This window comes from Sciurus carolinensis, chromosome 6, assembly GCF_902686445.1.
Source record: "Sciurus carolinensis chromosome 6, mSciCar1.2, whole genome shotgun sequence".
Taxonomy (NCBI): domain Eukaryota; kingdom Metazoa; phylum Chordata; class Mammalia; order Rodentia; family Sciuridae; genus Sciurus; species Sciurus carolinensis.
Window position 1 is genome coordinate 36,866,378 of NC_062218.1, and position 21,580 is coordinate 36,887,957.

The 21,580-nt window shown below is 37.2% G+C and overlaps 1 protein-coding gene across 3 annotated transcripts in view; it reads left to right on the top strand.

Moving 5' to 3' along the window:
* Positions 1–21,580, top strand: part of Ghr (growth hormone receptor) — a 265,678-nt gene that overhangs the window by 235,245 nt on the left and 8,853 nt on the right. For all 3 annotated transcript variants that reach the window (XM_047556985.1, XM_047556986.1, XM_047556984.1), the window contains 4 exons: positions 4,914–5,043; positions 10,683–10,855; positions 15,473–15,651; positions 20,598–20,763. In XM_047556985.1, coding sequence (XP_047412941.1) covers positions 4,914–5,043; positions 10,683–10,855; positions 15,473–15,651; positions 20,598–20,763 — 648 coding nt within the window. The remainder of the gene's footprint in view (positions 1–4,913; positions 5,044–10,682; positions 10,856–15,472; positions 15,652–20,597; positions 20,764–21,580) is intronic.

Genomic DNA, 21,580 nt, shown 5'->3' on the forward strand with positions numbered 1-21,580 from the left:
TATTCTTCTTTATGGCCGAGTAATATGCCATTGTGTATATATACCACAGTTTCTTTATCCATTCGTCAATCGAAGAGATTGGTTCCACAATCTAGCTATTGTGAATTGAGCTGCTATGAACATTGATGTAGCTGCAACACTGTATATGCTAATTTTAAGTCCTTTGGGTATAAACTGAGGAGTGGAATAGCTGGGTCAAATGATGGGTCCATTCCAAGATTTCTGAGGAATCTCTATACTGCTTTCCAGAGTGGCTGTTCCAGTTTGCAACTCCACCAGCAATGTATGAGTGTGCTTTTTCCCCCACATCCATGCCAACACTTATTATTGCTTGTGTTCTTGATAATAGCCATTCTAATTGGAACTAGATGAAATCTTAGGGTGGTTTTAATTTTCATTTCTCTAATTACTAGGGATGATGAGCACTTTTTCATATATTTTTGATCACCTGTATATCTTCTTCTGTGATGTGTCTGCCCATTTCCTTAGTCCATTTATTGATTGGGTTCTTTGTATTTTTGGTGTAAAGTTTTCTAAGTTCTTTATAAACTTTGGAGATGAGTACTCTGTCTGAAGTGTGTGTGGAAAAAATTTTCTCCCACTCTGTAGGCTCTCTTTTCACATTATTGATTGTTTCCTGTGCTGAGAAAAAACTTTTTAGTTTGAATCTATCCCATTTATTGATTCTTGCTTTTACTTCTTGTGCTATGGGGGTCTTGTTAAGGAAGTCTGGTCCTAAGCCAACATGATGGAGATTTGGACCTATTTTTTCTTCTATTTGGTGAAGGGTTTCAGGTCTAATTCCTAGATCCTTGATCCATTTTGAGTTGAGTTTGGTACAGGGTGAGAGATAGGGGTTTAATTTCATTTTACTGCTTATGGATTTCCAGTTTCCCAGCACCATTTGTTGAAGAGACCATCTTTTCTCCATTGTAAGTTTTTGGCACCTTTGTCTAGTATAAGATTATTGTACTTATGTGGGTACGTCTCTGTGTCTTCTACCCTGTACCATTGGTCTACCTGTCTATTTTGGTGTCGACACCATTTTTATTACTATTGCTCTATAGTAGAGTTTAAGGTCTAGTACTGTGATACCTCCTGCATCACTCTTCCTGCCCAGGATTGCTTTGGCTATTCTGGGTATTTTGTTCTTCCAGATGAATTTCATTATTTCTTTTTCTGTTTCTATGAGAAATGTCATAGGAATTTTAATTGGAATTGTGTTAAATCTGTATAGCACCTTTGGAAGTATGACCATTTTGATAATCTTAATTCTGCCTGTCCAAGAACATGGGAGATCTTTCCAGCTTCTAAGGTCTTCTTCAATTTCTTTCTTCAATGTTTTGTAGTTTTCATTGTAGAGATCTTTCACCTCTTTGATTAGATTGATTCCCAAGTATTTTATTTTTTTTGAGCCTACTTTAAATGGAGTTGTTTTCCTCATTTCCCTTTCAGATGTTTCATTGCTTATGTATAAAAATGCTTTAGTTTTATGCATGTTGGTTTTATATCCTGCTATTTTGCTGAATTCATTTATGAGTTCTAGAAGTTTTCTGGAGACTTTTTTTAGATCCTCTAAATAGAGAATCATGACATCAGCAAATAGTGACAGCTTGAGTTCCTCTTTTCCTATTCATATCCCTGTAATTTCTTAGTCTGTCTAATTGCTCTGGCTAGTATGTCAAGGATGATGCTGAATAGAAGTGGTGAAAGAGGGCATCCCTGTCTTGTTCCAGTTTTTAAAGGGAATGCTTTCAGGTTCTCTCCATTAAGAATGATGTTGGCCCTGGGCTTAGCATAAATAGCCTTTACAATGTTGAGGTATGTTCCTTCTATCCCTATTTTTTCTACTGTTTTGAGCATGAAGGGGTGTTATATTTTATCAAACACTTTTTCTTAATCAATTGAAATAACCATATGATTCTTATCCTTAAGTCTATTGATATGATGGATTACATTTATTGATTTACAGATGTTGAACCAACCTTGTATTCTCAGGATGAATCCCACTTGATCATGGTGCACTATCTTCTTAATATGTATTTGGATATGGTTTGCCAGGATTTTGTTAAGGATTTTTGCACCTATTTCATCAAGGATATTGGTCTAAAATTTTCTTTCCTTGTTGTGTCTTTGACTGGTTTGGGTATGAGGGTGATATTAGCTTCATAGAATGAGTTTGGTAGGGTTCCCTCCTTTTCTCTTTCCTGGAATACTTTGAGAAGTATTGGAATGAGTTCTTCTTTGAAGGGCTTCTAGAACTTGGCTGAGAATCCGTCCAGTCCTGGACTTTTCTTGGTTGGTAGGCTTTTGATGACTGCTTCTATTTCATTGCTTGATATTGATCTGTTTAAATTGTGTATGTCCTCCTGGTTCAGTTTGGGAGGAGCATATGTCTCTAGAAATTTGTCAATGTCTTCAGTATTTTCTATTTTGTTGGAATACAGATTTTCAAAGCAGCTTCTCATTATGTTATGTATCTCAGTGGTGTCTGTCGTGATATTTCCTTTTTCATCACAAATTTTAGTAATTTGAGTTTTCTCTCTCCTTCTCTTTGTTAGTGTGGCTAAGGGTTTATCTATTTTGTTTATTTTTTCAAAGAATCAACTTTTTGTTTTGTCAATTTTTTGTATTGTTTCTTTTGTTTCAATATCATGGATTTCAGCTCTGATTTTAATTATTTCCTGTCTTATACTACTTTTGATGTTGTTCTGTTCTTCTTTTTCTAGGACTTTGAGCTGTAATGTTAGGCCATTTGTTTGTTGACTTTTTATTCTTTTCTTGAATGCACTCCATGCACTGAATTTTCCTCTCAGTACTGCTTTCATAGTGTCCCAGATATTTCGATATGTTGTATGGTCGTTCTCGTTTACCTCTAAGAATTTTTTTATCTCCTCCCTGTTGTTTTCTGTTATCCATGCTTCATTCAATAGCATATCATTTAGTCTCCAGGTGTTGGAGTAATTTCTGTTTTTTGTCATTGATTTCTAATTTCATTCCATTATGATCTGATAGAACACAAGGCCATGTCTACTTTTTTGCACTTCCTAAGGGCTGCTTTGTGGCATAACATATGGTCTATTTTTGAGAAGTTTCTACGTGCTGCTGAGAAGAAAATGGATCCACTCATTAATGGATGGAATATTCTATGTATGTCTATTAAGTCTAAGTTATTGATTGCGTTATTGAGTTCTATGGTTTCTTTGTTTAGTTTTTGTTTGGAAGATCTATCCAGTAGTGACAGCAATGTGTTAAAGTCACCCAGAATTATTGTGTTGTGGTCTATTTGATTCCGGGCATTGAGAAAGATTTGTTTGATGTATAGGGATGCACCGTTGTTTGGGGCATAAATATTTACTATCGTTAAGTCTTCCTGATTTATGGTTCCCTTAAGCAGTATGAAATGTCCTTCTTTATCCCTTCTGACTAACTTTGGCTTGTAGTCCACTTTATCTGAAATAAGGATGGAAACCCCCACTTTTTTACTGAGTCCATGTGCGGGGTAGGTTTTTTCCCATCCTTTCACCTTTAGTCTGTGGATGTCCTTATCTATGACATGAGTCTCTTGAAGGCAGAATATTGTTGGGTCTTTCTTTTTAATCCAATCTGCCAGTCTATGTCTTTTGATTGATGAGTTTAGGCTATTAACGTTCAGGGTTATTATTGAGATATGATTTGTATTCCCAGTCATTTGGGCTTATTTTTGGTTTTTAACTTGACTTGGTTTCTCCTTTGATTGGTTTTTCCTTTAAGGTAGTTCTTCCCTTTGCTGACCTGCATTGTTGTTTTTCATTTCCTCCTCTTGGAATATTTTGTTGAGAACATTCCGTAGTGCAGGCTTTCTATCTGTAGATTCTTTTAACTTTTGTTTATCATGGAAGGATTTTATTTCATCTTCAAGTCTGAAGGTTAGTTTTGCTGGGTACAGTATTCTTGGTTGGCAACCATGTTCTTTCAGAGCTTGAAATATGTTGTTCCAGGCCCTTCTAGCTTTGAGAGTCTGGGCTGAGAAATCTGCTGATATCCGTATTGGTTTCCCCCTATATGTAATCTGATGCTTTTCTCTCACAGCCTTCAAAATTCTATCTTTATTTTGTATGTTAGCATTTTCATTATAATGTGTCTTGGTGTGAATCTGTTGTGATTTTGTGCATTTGGTGTTCTGTAAGCCTCTTGTATTTGACTTTTTAACCAAAATCTATACAAAGAAAAGTATGACTGTAGTAGATGTTATGATTGCCACACCGCATCTCCTGGGTCCACTTAATGTCAGCTCAACCATCTGTGGTGGACAGTGGTCACTATGCATGTTGGTGGGCACATTCAAGTGCCTGCCTAGGCAAGGATCCTCAGCCCATATATAGGGACACCCTAGGAATACATGGGAGTTAACATCTCCAGAGAATCCCTCAACCAGTGGGTGATGTGGAATGGAAGATAAATGTCTACCCCTCCCATCCTTATGCAGGATGGTACATCTCTGGGGACCTCACTGGGGTTGGACCCCAAATGGCCACTGCAGTGGTAAGGTCAGTGATATATACATTTAGCTCTTCCTTCTTTTCCTGCTCTCTCCACTCTTTCATTGTAGTTGCCTTCCAAGTGAACTACCTGAACCCAAATCCTTATCTCCAGCTCTGGTTTTTTACACAGGCCCCAAAGAATAACACCTGAAATGAAGGCAAAAGTGCTTGTTCCTAGAATCCAGGGCTGACATTGGCAAGCAATAAGTTCTGAGATGATGACCCAGGAAAACAGATTTTCTGGAAGACATGGACATCACCTCCTGGATGCAGAATAGGCTGGTTTTACCCCAGTAGTTCTTTTTTCTTTATACACTTTAAATATGTGTTACATTGGGACCACACATGATCCTCCCGATTTCATGCCTGCCTTCTCTTTTTATTCTACAGATTCTTCTGGGAAGCCTAAATTCACCAAGTGCCGTTCACCTGAATTAGAGACTTTTTCATGCCACTGGACAGATGGGGGTCATCATGGCTTAAAGACCCCAGGATCCATACAGCTGTTCTATATTAGAAGGTGCAGCCTCCTTGCCTTTCTCATTTTTCTCTCTGTAAATTTGCCAATTAAAGTGTACTGAGTCACGTGCAGTGTAAGAGTGGCCATAATTTATTTTGACGACCAGGATATATTTGTTCATTCATTTATTTAAAAATACATTAAATAAGCCCTTACTATGTACGAGGTATATTTTAGGTACTGGAGATATAACTGATTACAAAAAGATTAGATTCTTATTCTCATGGAGATTTCTTACCAGTAGGGAAAGATAGACAGTAAAAATTAAATAAAACAACAGTTGATAACAGGTTATCAAGAAGAGTAAAGCCAGAAAAAGGATGAAGAATGTCGGCTCCATGTGAGCATGTACATGTTCATGAGAGTGTGTGAGTGAATGTGGGTGAGAGTGTGTGCATAGGGGCCTTGAGTGACATTTGAAATGGGAGGTCATAGGATGCCTCTCTGATGTGGTGTGTTAGATCAGAGACAAATGAAATGAGACAGATCATGTAAATATCCAGGCTGTCTAGGCAGAAGGAATTACAAGTGCAAAGGCCTGGGGGTGGTGTTGGCCTGTCTGAGGAAAGCCAGAGGCCAGCACAGATAGCACAAGACTGAAAATGGGGTGAATGATATTGGAAGGGCACATACCTTGCCAAGCCTTGTAGTCTAGGGCAGGGATTTGAATCTTACTTTGTGACCAAAAGCCATAGGCATATTTTGCTAAGTGCATGTTTTAATAGACTCGCTTGTTTTCTAAATAGAGAATGGACCATGTTCCTCTTAAATAGTTCTTTTTAGTGTAATACTTTTCTCTTGCATTTTTTACCAATGGTCCTGTGAAATAACAGGACAAGAGGGAAACAAAGATCTTAAAATGCAGTCATCAGCCAAGTAGTTTATTTCTAACTCCTTACCTGGAATTACTTCCTTTTCTATTTACTCTTACATTGCTTCCTTTTTAAAAAAATTGACACATAGTAACTGTACATTTTTACAGGGCACAGTGTGACATTTCAGTACATGTATACAATATGCAACAATCAGATCAGGGTAATTGGCAAATTCATCACCTCAGAAATACACCATTTCTTAAGAACATTCTAAATCCTCTCCTCTAACTATTTTTAAATAGTCAATTAATTGTTGTCAATCATAGTTACCCTACTGTGCTATAGAACAACACTGTACCCATTTTACCTTTCTAAATGTTAGGTTTACACACTGCAATACCTCTTCTTTGCCACCCATCTTCCTTAGGGAAGGTCTAAGCCAACAGGCCAGTTTAACGAGGACATTTAAGATTAAGCTTTTGTTCATCAGTCCAAGGATGATGCTGTGTACTCTGCAGAGGACCTGGAAGCAGAAGGAAGATGCAGTGAGCAGCTGGGGACATGACCTCAGGGCCAGAGACCCTGAATTCCAGCCTGGCTCCCACACTTGCTCACCAAGTAATGCTCAGAGAACAATCCAGTCTGTGCACTGCTTGAACTCTTCACTTGTAGAGTAGAGATAATAGACTTGGCTCATGAGGATTTTGTTATATAATGTGTAAAGAAACACAGTGCTTCCCACATAATAAGTACTCAATAAATGGTAGCCACTTTTCTTATGGCAATATAAAAATAATTGAAGACAATGATGTAAAATTCCAATTCCTGGGCTATAAAAATGATGTTGATTCTTTACTATTTGTGATAATAGGTATGTAAGACCATTTTTAATGTAGAGCTGTGTGTTTAACATGCAAATAACAAATACTCTGAATTAGCAACCAAGACTAGCCTTACCCACTTTCTAGATGTGACTGGTCTCTCAGAAGTACCCCAGGGCACATGAAGTTGAGGTGGTTGGGCACCAGATACCCATACTTATTTGCTTAAGGCTGACACTGCAGAGAGATACAGGCCAATAAACAAAACTGATGTATATGAATATATTCAGACAGGAAGCTAATGTGTTTGGCAACACTTTTCAATATATATGAGTTGATTATGCTGTTTATAAATTCAGAGAGAGAAGAGCAGTAGGTGCAATCTTCATATTTTACTATAGCAACTCAGAGAACCAGTTCTATCAAAACAAATAAAATAAGTTTCTCATGCAGGCACCATTAATCAAACTGAGCAGAAACAGCAGAATAACCTCTAAACCTGGACCCACTTCATGAAAATAGTTTTTTATCACCTTAGTATTCACCTAATTTGAACATGAGCAGAAATATAAATCCAAAGATGTGAAGCCTTCAGAAATACATACCTGTTTTTACCATCATCCATCAGGGCCACATAACTCTGTCCATAGGCCTCTTCACACCCCAGTCTCTCAATATCCTCAGTCCAAACTCAGGCTCTGCACTGACAAGGATTCTACTAAGTGTGACCAGGTGGAGGCAAAAATCTCAGACACCTTCAAAAGGATCTCTTAGTTTTTGCCCTAGTAGAACTTGGAGTTTCAGGAGAAAACATCATCACATTCTTAAACACTGTAAGTACAAACTCAAAATTAAGTGCCAATCCAAACTTGCAAAATCAGTAATTGAAGCTTTCTCTACAAAAATGTAACTATCTTGAGTATCTTAGTCAAACTAGCATAAGACTACAGCCCCATTTTGAGAAGCATAGAATCAAGGGATTAGGAGACTGGGACTAGACACCATTGATTGGGGTAGAAATCTATCAGACTCTCACTATCCATTTGCACAAAGACAATACAAATGAGCTTCTAGCTCTTTTCATTTTTTCTTAGAGTTCAGTTCCCAGGTAACTCCTGAAACTTCCATCATTGACACACATAAAACTGTGGCATGATTTTATCCAACACTGGAGTCCATGAAGGTAGAAAGGAGCAGGAAGGAAGTGATACACAGGCCTTCAGTTCACTGGCCTGGCCTTGGTCTCCAAAGCCTAATGAAATCCAAACATGTTGGGCTGTCAACAGGACTGAAGGTGCCGGCCCACAGGCACTCATGTGTTTTGCTTGGCCCTGCCCCTTGCCAGGTGAGCTGGCAGACAAGACAGTTTCAGCCTGGTGGGGCACTGATTCAGAACAGTTTCTGCCACTCTGTGGTGGAGATGGTATCAGATTCAGCCCCTGAGCTTGAAGGGGACTCAGTGTGAATGCAAATCACAGGCATAGCAAAGTTGGCTCTGGGAAACCTGGTGGGGTCCTCTGCTCTTAGCTCCTCACATGGAAATGTACTGTTCTCAGTGGAAATGAGCATGTGAACACTGATTCTTACGAGTGTCCCCCACACACATCTGTACACCCTCCACAATAGCCTGCTGCAAAAATTATCCTGGACTTATGAAAGAAATTTCATTTCCCATGCAAGGTTGAGGGGGAAATTAGAAAGGAAAAGGGGAATTGTTACTTCTTTCCCCTAAGGTTTAAATTTTAAGTTCTCTCCCCACCAGGAAAAAAAAAAAAATGAGCTCTATGTAATGAAAACAGTTGCCTTTAAAACATAACATGTTTTATTTTTATAATTTCTTCTCTAGTTGGTTACATTTAGATGGAAAATACTTCTTCTGCTCTTTATTCTCATTTTTACTGATAATCTCCTTCTTTGGTTCTCACTGTTTTCACAAGATAGTCTAGAAGCAAACCAAAGCAATTAACTTTCTGGTTTAAGAGGAGAGAATAACGTCTACAAATTGGCTCTGGTCATCTGTGTAGAAATTCAATCTATTGAAGGCAGGTGACTGAGGGTCTATTTCATGAGTCCATTTGATTTTTTGCATCTAGATTTATTACTTTAGGAAATAAGTTTATTCAATTTTGGTTAGTGAGGAAGGAGATTGGGCATTGTTTTGAACTACCTATTCCTGATCCATCATGCTGTAAGTGATTTGTCTGGAGGACCTACCAGATTTGGGATGACTAAACAAGGCTTTTCACACAGTCCTTCTGGGCATCAGGTTGCTAACATTGCCAAAGCAGAGAGATGTGCTAGAGTCTTCTTATTATAAATTCAGACCTGAATTTCTTCTTATTATAAATTCAGATGGAACATTTTAATATTTTTAGTTTTCTGAATTTTATCCTATCAATTATGCTAAATGCATTTGATATCGCCTCTATTGTCATATGAAAGACACATTCCCTGGGCAATCTGTAAAATTGTTTTCTTTAATGTACTCTTACTTGCTCAAGAGCAAGTCCATACCATAATTCAACAAGTCACCTTTCCCTCTAATCTTTTGGATGTTCTATTACTCTAAATACACACATAGTTCATTCTTTCTTTTGCCTTTTACCCAATTTTTCCATAGCGGATGAATCTCCCTCTCATCCAAGGACATACAACTTTTAAGAATCTCAACCACAATTTAAGCAATAGCTCACTGTCTCAGACGCTAAAGTCTCTACTGTTTTAATCCCAAGCTCATTCTAACAGCTGATGAGCAGCTGTCTCAAGGAGCCCTTGATACTGCACAAGCTTCCTTCTAGTGCCAAACATACCAGCCTGAGAAACAGCTGTAAAGAAGGAAATGTGTGTCTTCTCCCAGCTTCTTCTCCTGTCTTTCCACACCCTGCCTTCCCCACAGTGCTCTCCTTGCCCACTGCTGCCCAGCACCATCCCATAGTGGGATGGTCCCAAACCTCCAGTCTGGCCTGCCAACAACAGGCACCTCTGCCCACATAGAGCCATTCCCACCTTCTTCTTCAACCAAGGATTGCATGGCTTCATGATCCCTTTCCTTTTAAATCCTCTTCTCAACTGTTATAAGAGTGAGTAATAAAGGGATAATGAATTACCCCATCCAAGTAGCAGTTCTAATATAAGAAAAATCTTTCCTACTATTCCACCTCCTCTTGCTTCCCTCACCTCACCAGGAACACTTTTGACCACTTTGTTCTCTCCTTTCCTTTTCCTGTTGCCATCTACTAAACTTTTACCCATCTTTCAGCATTGGCAAAAATACCACCTCCCATGAACAAGTAGAGTAATCATTTCCTTTCTTGAAGTCTTAAAGGACCCAAATGAACACTACCTATCAGCACTACCCACACTCCTTTGTAATAGTTTCTTAGTCTTTTCCTCCTGAGACAGGAGTAATTCCTTAGACATTCATGAATCTCCCACAGTGTCCAGCACAGTGTTTCCTGTATAACCAATTCTCATTGAATATCAATAAAATTAATGTAAAAAAGTACTCAGGTGGTAATTGCTGAGATATCTTCTAGCCTAAAGGTAGGGGCCAAGTCTTATTTATTGTTATATCACTCAGTATGGTGCTGGATATAATATATCACTCAGCATGACAGCTTAGTTTCTTCCACCAGGTCCAAAGATTTACAATTCTCTGGGAACGTCTACAGTGTGAGAATTGACTCTCTGAACCATTTAAATAAAGGAAAATTATTTTAAACCTCCCTAAGCCAGACCTTCTGTAGAGTAGAAATAATAAAGTATCTACCATAGAAACCCCTTAATAGGAGGGGTGCTACAGAGAGCAGCAACAGATGGCCTCCTAATAGTCTTCACACACTGATAATATTGTCCACTGATGTGATACTTCTGGAAATGGTGTTACTAAAATACAAAATATTTGTGTCATAAAACATTTGTGTTCCAGTTTATTCAATCTGTCAAGCACCTAAGCTTTGAAATCATTTTGGAAAAGCTTAATCCTTTTTACCCTCCATTTCAGGAGCACTCAAGAATGGACCCAAGAATGGAAAGAATGTCCTGATTACATCTCAGCTGGAGAAAACAGCTGTTACTTTAACTCGTCATATACCTCCATTTGGATACCCTACTGTATCAAGCTAATCAACAATGGTGGTATGGTGGATCAGAAGTGCTTCTCTGTTGAGGAAATAGGTAAATCACAGGTTTGTGTTTCACTTGACATAGCTTCAGACCAAATAAGTGGAAAGTCCACAATTTCCAGTTAGAGTCAAGTAGAAAGACTTCCTTAGGAACAAGGTGTCTATTTCACAGGAGATGGGATTAATTGATGAATAAGAGACAAGGGTGAGGGAAAGTTAAGTCAACTCCAGCATAAAGAAGCCTGGCTGTAAATGTTGTAGAGAAAAGAATGGGAGTCATTCTTTTAGGAATTTTTACTTTATTATATTTTATTTTGTTAATATTTATTTATTTATTTATGACACTGAGGCTTGAACCCAGGGACTCTCTATCAGTGAACTTCATTCCTAGTTTGTATTTTTTTATTTTTTTTTAATTTTGAGACAGAATCTTCCTAAATTGCCCAGGATGACATCGAACTTGAGATCCTTCTACCTCTGCCTCCTGAGTCACTGGGATTACAGGTGTGCCCCCTGGCACCTGGCTGATCTGAGAAGTCTTTAAAGCTGAGTTGCACTCTTGTATGCCACTCTAAGAGGCAAACTCAATGTATTCTTGAATTCTTTCATAATTATTCAATATTTTATTGAATATTCTATTATTATATTCAGACCTACTGGAACATGTTGACCTTGGACCTCTATTGTTGCTGTAATAAAACCTAGATATTTCTTTATCACAAAAAATAGCAATTCCAGAATTTTACATTTGCAAAACAGTCACAAATCAGTTTAAAGACATGTTTATAAGATCTCAATACAAACATTGAGGATAACCAGCTCAATGGACTAAGGGAAAGATCCAAACAAACAATCTTTTGCCCATCTTGTGGACATGAGGGGAAACAAAACAAAACAACTGCAATTGGAATATCCATGTTTATACTACAGTAGCATAAACAGCAAAATGGAAAGATCAAAGACTTCGTGTAGCTGAACTAATGCCTCAAAAATCTATCCCCAAAAGCTTGTTTGTTACTTATAAGAGTTCCTGGTCACTTCTCCCATATGTGTTGCTCTTATATGTGGTTTCCCAGGCAGCAGCAAACTGGGAAAATGTGATAATGGAAAATGTGGCCAGATGCACACATTTAATATTTGATAGATGTAACAGGTAATATATGATAACCTGACTTTGAGAAGATTGAGAAAACCATGAACAAGCAGAATAGATAACCCAGCGACAGTTTGGAGAGGCTATTTAATACATAAACTAACATCAGTGGTGTAGATATTGAGCTGAAGGCAAATGGGATAATAAGAGAGGGTAGTTGTAAGAATACTGGGTTAGGTAAGATCACATTCCATTCTTGATCCAGTCAATACTCACTTTCCTGCTAATACTCACTTTCAATGAGTGCCTGCATGTGTTGCCACTGTGCTGGGTGTGGTGGCCAGGAAATGAGTAAGACATGGTTGAGTGAGGGAGCCAAGCATTTTCTCAAATAATTACAGTATAGTGTGTCAGGTGTTGGACTTCAGGTGTGTGAAATGTAGAGCAACCAAGATGGCGGCCAAAAGCATGAATGATTAGGCCTAATGGATGAGGAAGGGTAGCAACAGAGATGGCCACAGTTCAGTTACCTCTTAAAGCATGCATGAGAGTTTCCACGTATCACAGTGATTGGGTCTTTCAACAACAACTAAGTTTTAAAAGTGGCAAACAGCACAGAATGTTCAAGGACTCAGGAACATTTGGGCAGGCCTACTAGTAAGCTGGAGAAGTCATCAGTGATCTTATGTTCCTCACAAAGGAATTTGGGTTTTATCTTACTGCCAAGAGGTATATTTGCAGAATTTAAGGAAGGAAATGATCTGAGGATATTAATAGCTAACACTCACAAAGGACTCACCATGTATCAGTCATAATCACTGTATGAGATAACTTCTGTTATAGTTTCCATTTTACAGATGATTTAACTGGGGCTCAGAGGAGCAAGTGACTAGTTTAAGGTCAAATAGCTTGTAGGTAGATATGGGGTTTGAAACTGGGGAACAAAGTACCAGAGTCTATGCTCTTAATCTTGATATTATCCAATGCAACCTAAAATGTTATTAACATCTCAGAGAAATTAACCTTTCTTTGTATGGATGGTAGATTACAGTAGGAAAGACTAGGGGTGGAGAGGTTAGAAGACTGTGATATAGAGGCAAAAGATGATGACTGATTACAGTAGCACAAAAGTAAGAGAGAGGGGCCGAGGGTGACCGAGAGAGCAAAGAACCCACAGAACCCTAGTGCATCTTGGGAGAGACATCAATAAGACAAGCTGCAACCATCTTGGTGTTTTATATATATACATTCTACTATTTCACATGACTGATCTTTGGATTTAGAAGAATATATTAATTAGACATTGGTCATTCATTCAGTTCTTTCAGTAGATATGTATTGCTTCCTTACTTTGGGCCAGGCAGTGTTCTCTGTGATGGAAAAGGGAATGCCTACCCCTGTGGGATTTAATTCCAGTGAAGGTAGAAGAGACAATGACATGGGGAATGAATAAGGAAAGAGAATCAGAGTGTTGGATAGCTTGCAATTTTAGAGTTACCAGAGTTGGCTTCACTGAAACAGTGATATTTGAGTAAAGAAGAAAATGAGAGAATTACCATGGGTGTTTCTGAGGAAAGGGAATTGCAGCAAGAGGTCACAGCATGAACAAGGATGTGGAGGTGGGAATGTGCCTTCCTCACTCACTGGTGGGGCTGGCATAGAGCAAGCAAGAGGCACAGTGTGAAGAAGCCAGATGGGGGAGATCTATAGACCTTCCCAAGGCATTGTCATGACTTGGACTTTCACTTGGAGTGAGATTGATAGCCTGGTAGGGTTTTAAATGATGATTGTTAACTTCATTGTTAAGAGAATCACTGTGTCTATTTTACTGTGGGCTGTATGAAGAATAAACTGAAGAGGACAAAACCTAAGGAGGAGACCAGTCTGGAGGCTATTATAGCAGGAGGGCTGAAAATGACAATGACTAGGAACATGTTGTAGAGGCACAGGCAGGAAGAAGTAGTTGAATGCTGGATATATCTTGAAAGTACAGTTGACAATGTGTGGTGGTGAGAAAAAGGTGAATCAAGAAAGAACCCACTATTTTTATTCTGAGCAGCTGGAGAATAGAGTCGCCATGGCGAAAATGAAGAGCAGCAGGTAGCAGAGGAAGATCTGAACTGCTTTGGAATATATTAAGTTTCAGATACTTATAAATAACTCAGAGGAGTTCTCAAGTAGAGTAAATAAATGTGTGTAAGGGGAGTTTATTACTATGCTTAGGAGAGTGATACTGAGCCTTCTCCAAAAGGACCCTGTCCTATATCCTCTGTTTAAAGTAGAAATGGAAATTTTTAAGATGCAACATGAGTAAAAAGTTTTAGAAAATATTCACCAAAAACATTTTTATATGTTGTTCACTGAAAGGATGAAGCTTTGGTTATAGGAATTCGTCAATTCCCAACCAATCTGGAAGGGTAAAGCCATTCGGTGGGCATATGTAGTTTGAAAATCTTCAAATTTAATTTCCAAAACAGTCATGTGTATCTGACTACTGTTAAAAAATAGGGAAGGTCTTCCTCTATTAAAAAAAAAAAAGTGCCATCTGCTCCACCATGGCCAACAAGATGTTCTCATATTGTAAGTTCTGTTTCCACTCTTAATCAGGACAAGAACTTCCCATTTTGGGCTCCAGACTTGGTGGCCCATAAGAGCCTCTCACAGTATAAATCTGTAGGTGACCATTTCATTTCTACATATGTTAGAAAATAAAATAAATTTATATATCTGCAAGGAATTTTCAAACGCCTCAGTAATCCTAGCAATGATCTACCTGGGATTATTTACAATATAAATTTAGATATAGTTCCTAGCATTGGAATCCATCATTTTCTTCACTAACCTTTGGGAAACCATGGTGTTTGTGGTCCTAACAATAAGAATGCAACAGATTTTATCTAAGAATGTAGAGCTGATCCTTAGAAAGGGAGCAAAACAACATTTCAGATTGTTCACATGTCAGTTAAGCAAAAGGCAGAAAACTCTGGATCACCACCAGTCCAAGAGAGCTTTATAACGCCTTCCTTTTGTTTGAAGAAAGTTCATGGCTGGGAAGACAGCAGAACTCAGGAGAGTCTCCAGAATATTCCAAAAGATTGCCCTGGTAGCAACCAAGAAATGAGTAAGACAAAGTCTTAACCCTCTGGTCATTCACAGTTTAGAAGAAAAAAGGTTCCTCTCTCCCTAGTACCAAAACAGTCCATGTTTAAATACTGAGGTCTTTCTAATTCTTTGTTCCTTCAGATTTGAATTAAAATAAATTCCCTTGCCAAAATCCCAAAGTATTCATGCTGTCAGAGCTAAAAGATATATAAAATATGACAGATCTTCAATAAATTGTTATAGATCATATTTTAGACTTAAAATAGAGGGGTTTTTAAAAAAATAATAAAAATTTTTAAAAATCAGATCATCCTATGAATGATACTCTATTATAAGGTGAGAGTTATAATAATAGGAATATTGGAAGAATTAAAAGAATAAAATACATAAAGTAATTTGGTCATTTCAAAGGAAAGCCTCCTATTAACATCAAATTGTGTCTCCTGAATACTAATTCTCTGTTGAATTGCACAGTGCAACCTGATCCACCCATTGGCCTCAACTGGACTTTACTGAACATCAGTTTAACCGGGATACATGCAGATATCCAAGTAAGATGGGAACCACCACCCAATGCAGATGTTCAGAAGGGATGGATAGTTCTAGAATATGAACTTCAATACAAAGAAGTAAATGAAACTCAATGGAAGATGGTAAGATGTCACTACTTCTTACACTATCACTTTTCTTCATGCTGTTACAACAATCCATCTCTCATTTAAAATTAGATTTCCTTTTGACCTAATACCATATACCCTTAGTATATGCCTCATAATACCTTATTGGAGAAAACTGATCTAATCTGTAAAATATCATCATGGAATTCCATCACAGATACTTATATATACATAGAACACTATGGGAAGAAAAGAAAGCTGTTTCCCTAGTTGCCTTGGTATTCAGCTTAATAGTAGAACAAATTAGTAAACTTTAACCATTCAGCTGTCTTTGGAGATGTGAATAATCACGAGAAAGATTATGATCAAGGTCAACAGTGGTCTGTGGTCAAATACTTCCCATGATTCTAATTGCTGCTACACACAAGACCCCCATTAAAATCAGTTCTTAAGTGTCTCTAGGAGAGAAGCAGAGGAAGGGGTTTGTTCCTTAGAGATTTCAGAAAGATGTTTTGTTCCATACCTCGAAGAAGAATCAAGCTAAGAGGTTCTTACATGGGCCAGTGGAGAGCAGGTTGGCCTCTGAGCCCTCACTTCCCAGCCAATTCTATGGGAACACAGCACTTAGATAAATTCTACATGGCACACAACAAGAAGAAAAACAAGAATATCATGCTGCTCCCAATGTAACTAATTCTAAATCAGACTAACCACAGGTTCGGCCAAGTCAAGCAGTTTCTGGCCAGACTTCAGGTTATACCCAGCAGACTGGCAGAGCTCATTCCCAGAATTTTGAGACACCAGGCCCTGTGCATTCAGTGAACCACTGAAAAAGAAGCCAATTTCATCACTAAAGGAAAGTTAGGTTTGAGCAGCTTACAAAGGTTAAACCATGACAAAGCTGGACTTTGAGGTTCTGCTTTCTGAATCATTTTAATGTGGATATCTGGTCTACAACTTGGTGCAAAAAAAAAAAAATGATTGGATGCTACATCAAATCAGACTTTCCAAATTCAAGTTATAATCATTTATTGAGCACTGTGGTATAAAAATAATAGTTTTGCAACAGCACTGTGCTAGGTGCCTGGAGCAGCAGTTCTCAAAATGTGAACTGTGAACCTCTAAGGGTTCCCAAGATGCTTTGGGGGAATCCACAGGTATTCTATTTTCACAATATACTAAAATATTCTCTACTTTTTTCATTATGTTGACATTTAACTCATGGTACAAAAACAATGGTAGGAAAACTACTGGCATCTAAGCAGGAGTCAAGGCAGCAATACCAAATTTTACCAACAGTTGCTCTATTCCTCTCCACCATGAGCTCACAGGAAAGCAGAGGAAAAATAGTTTAACATAAGATTGTGCTTGAAATCCCACTATTTGAGTACACAGCTTTTTAACATTCTGTGTGGCACACATAAAGTACTTATGACACCCTTCTGTTGCATTCCAATGCACTAGTGGAGCAAAAGTATTCTAGTAACTTGAGTTGTCAGCTGAAACAGCTACTTGTTTGCATGGAACACCAGTTTTACTTGAAGAACTACTAATTAACTAGTAGATGGTTCCTTATATCAGACATTTCTCAAAATCAAGAGAAAAAAAAAAGAAGGAAGGAAAAAAGCTTGAAAAAACAATGGACACTACTGGTACCAATGACAAAATCTTAACTTTCATGAGAAAATTAAAATTTTGGAAAATTTCTATCTGCAGCCATGAGCTTGGTAACTTTCCAGTGTATGAAGACTTTCCCAATAATATCTTTGATGATATTACCAAAAGTGATATCTTCATATTATATAATAGAATGTGTGAAATTTTTAAAAATCTGCACAACTCAGTGCACCAATATTTTCCAAATGATTAATGCTAAATAGAATGGTAGTTTTTAATTGTTCAATGAAAATTGTATAATCATGTACATGATATTGTGAAATTTATATACATGGTGGAATGACTCAATTGTGCTAATTAACATATGCATTATCTCACATATCATTTTTTGAACTGAAGACACTTAAATTCCTCTCTCAATAACTTTCAAAATGTAACACATAGTTTTTAAATATAACCTCCACGTTGTACAATAGATCTCTTAAACACATTCCTCCTAATTGAAATTTTATATCCTTTTACCAATATCACCCCAAGTTTCCAAACTCCAGTTCTGTAGCCTCTGGTAACTGCCATTCTATTCTCTACTTCTGAGTTCACCTTTCTTGATTCCATGTATAAGTGAGATCATGTGACATTTGTCCTTCCCCGGCTGGCTTATTTCACTGAATGTCTTCTAGGTTCATTCATGTTGTAACAAATGATAGAATTCCTTCTTTTTAAGGATGATGGAATTCCATTCTGCATATACCTCATTCCCTTTGCCCATTCATCCATCAGTGGACTCTTAGGTTGATCTATATCTTGACCTTGTGATATGCTGCAATTAACATGAAAGTGAAAACATACATTGACATACTGATTTCATTTTCTTTGGATGTAAACCCACAAAGGGAATTGCTAAATCATATGGTAATCTTATTTTTAACTTTTTGAGGAAATGCCATACATTTTTTTCAAATACTTTTTCTACATCTCTTGAAATGATCATATATGACTTTTATTCTGTTAATGTGGCATATTGCACATATAGATTTTTGCAGATCAAACCATTCTTGCTGGGATAAATCCTTTAATCACAGAGAATTATCCTTTTAATGTACTATTGAATTGTGTTTGATAGTATTTTGTTTGCGGGGTAGTGCATCTATGTTCATCAGGGACACTGTCCAATAATTTTCTTTTCTTTTGGTGTCCTTGTCCAGCTTGGTATGAGGGTAATCCTGATCTAATAAAATGGGTTTGAAAGTATAAACATATGCATCTTCAGTTTTTTGAAAGAGTTTGAAAAGCGTTGGTATTGACTCTACTGTAGCATTTAGTCATAAAGCCTCAAGGTTCTGACTTTTGATGGGAGATGTATTACTGATTCAATCTCCTCACATATTTTTCAGTTCAGATTTTCTATTTCTTCATAATTCAGTCTTAGTAAGTTGCATGTATCCAGAAATTTATCCTTTTCTTCTAGGTTATCCAGTTTCTGCAATATGATTTCATAGCAGTCTCTTCAGATCTTTGAATTTCTTTGGTTTCACTTATAATGTCTCTTCTCTTACTTCTGATTTTATTTATCTAAATTGTATCTTTTTTCTTAGTCTAGCTAAAGGTTTGTAGAATTTATTTGCCTTTTCAAAAATACCATTCTTGTTTTGTTGATGTTTTCCATTATTTTTTAATGGTAGCTATTTTCTGTTCCAATGTTTATCTTGTCTTCCTTCTGCTAACTTTGGGATTAGTTTGTTCTTTTCTATTTCTTAAGGGTATAATATTAGGTGTTTGTTTGAGATATTTGAAAGATAATGAATTTCCTCAGGAAGTTGCAGTGTAATTTAGAAAGATATGAGATATGTGTTACTGAATTTAAGCAGTGAAATATAATAGGTAAGTAACAGAAGAAGTGTATTATCCATCAGATTAGAGTGGGGAAAAGTGCCAAGAAAGGCTTAGAACATCAGCAATCCACAATTCTCTCACAGAGGATTGGGTGATGATTAGGCCCCCACACAAGCCAGTGGCAGGTACTATAGGATCCAAATAAGAAAGTTTGTTGGTATTGGTGTGGAATGCTAGAAAAGGGGTCACAAGTCAAATCACTGAGGGTTCCTTTTTAGTTCTGTTGTTAGAAAAATTTATAAATAGTTTTGGTGCTAATACCAAAGAAATTAGGGCTCTAAGAATGAAAACATAAACTTTTAAAAATATTTTAAGAAAAGAATTAAGTTTAATATTCAAAATCCCGCTTCAAAGAATATATTTAGGCAGGTAAATATTACATATATTCAGAGGCTCCTGTAAAAGACACAAACAAACCATGTTATGGGAAAGAAGAAGTGCTTTGTGAGTAGAAACCAACTTGGGTGAAAGAAAAAATTTGTCTCAGATGCTGAAGGTCCAGTTTCTGACTTAATGAAACAAATTATGAGGATTTTGTTTACGTAAAAATCCATGTTGTTGAAAAAGTGAGTGTTCCAAGTTTTCTATAAACAGGAACAAGGTGTTCTACCCGAAAATACATGAAAAACACATTGAGTACCTTCTCTGAGTATTTGACTTGGAGGAAAATGTCATTGCTATTCGGTTTACCTCTTTGATAGCAGTATGTCTTAAGAGTCTAGCAATCTCTCTCTACCCTTCTCCGGGAAAGTGAAGGGATATTATGCTCATTGCTAAAGAACTCCCATGACACTTTTTTTTTTTTTTTTTTTTTTGCAGATTTTGAGTAGCAAACTATTTTGAGATAAGTTTTTAAGCCTCTGGAACAAGTAGATTAAGTGGATAGTAGCTTCTAGTACAATTATTTGAAAGCTAAACAAAGACTACTATGGTATTTCCAGGACTCTTTCCAATTCTATGATTATGAATAAATTACAACCTGGAATTTCCAAGGAACACAGATAACTTGTTATGGCTATCATTTGTTTTGGTGTGGAAACATGTTTGTTTTTTTCTGTTCTAATGTCTTCCTCCATTCAAAACTGAAATGTTCCAGATAAGTAGACAGTATTTCTGTAATCTTGTAATCTTTATAGTTTCACCATACCCCATAAGAATTATATTTGCTTTAATCTTAGCAGAATATCTGACAGCCTAATGTATCAACATAATTGCATTTCTTTAAGCAAATCTATCACATCTTTGGGTTTAAACCAAAATAAATTTAAGGACTATTATCCATTAAATAAGAATGATTCTTTACCTAATTTGTCTCAATCTTCTTTTAAATAGCAAACTCCCTCTGGACACTTTAAAATATTACTTACTTCATACAAATCCATTTTCAATACAAATGGGAGAATACCCAAAAAGTTTACTACATTGAGTTGTTGACTCTTGAGCCAATAAGATTCTATGTTTTGTCTTGAAAGATGGACCCAGTATTGTCAACATCAGTTCCGGTGTACTCGTTGAGACTGGATAAAGAATATGAAGTGCGTGTGAGATCCAGACAACGAAACTCTGAGAAATATGGCGAGTTCAGTGAGGTGCTCTTTGTAACACTTCCTCAAATGAGCCCATTTGCATGTGAAGAAGGTAAAAAAAAAAAAATTAAAATGGCAGCTAAAATGACTTTTAGCAATAATAGCAGTTGATACGTGCCTACACTGTCAGCACCTTGTGTGTGTCAATATGCATTAACATTAAATATTAGGGTGAAAGACCTTGAGCTCCCTACCTAAGACAGGTATTATGTGTTACAAAAGCAAAAGGATTTAGTTTCCAAATTATTTCACTCAGGAAAGTTCCAGGGATAAGTGCAAATTTAGATAGGAGATTACAGTGGTTTTCTTTAGATAGTGAAATTTCAGGCACTTTTTTCCTTTATATTGTTTCTGTATTTCTTTTTTTGTTTTCTTGGGGGAAGTATCAGGGATTGAACCAGGGCACTCAACCACTGAGCCACATCCCAGCCCTATTCTGTATTTTGTTTAGAGATGGGGTCTCACTGAGTTGCTTAGTGCCTCAGTTTTGCTGAGGTTGTCTTTGAACTGGCGATCCTCCTGCCTCAGCCTCCAAGCTGCTGGGATTTACAGGCGTGCACTACCATGCTCCGCACGTTTCTGAATTTCTAAAATTTTCTACAATGAGTTTGTTTTGAATACATACACAGAAAAAAATCTTTTTCTAACACCTGGGAGGGGGCCCCAATCTCTATGTCTGAATGAATTTGTGGCATCTGAGAGAAAATCTCCTATTGAGTTAGCCATGGGTAGTAAAGGGCAGGTGGTCACTGGCTTTGAAAAGTACAGGTGCAGCCTTTATCTAGAGGAAAGCTAAGAAGTGGTGTGTTAGTCATGCTCAGAGGAGACATGACATATTTGAAGATCTTATATAGTAGAACTATAAAGAT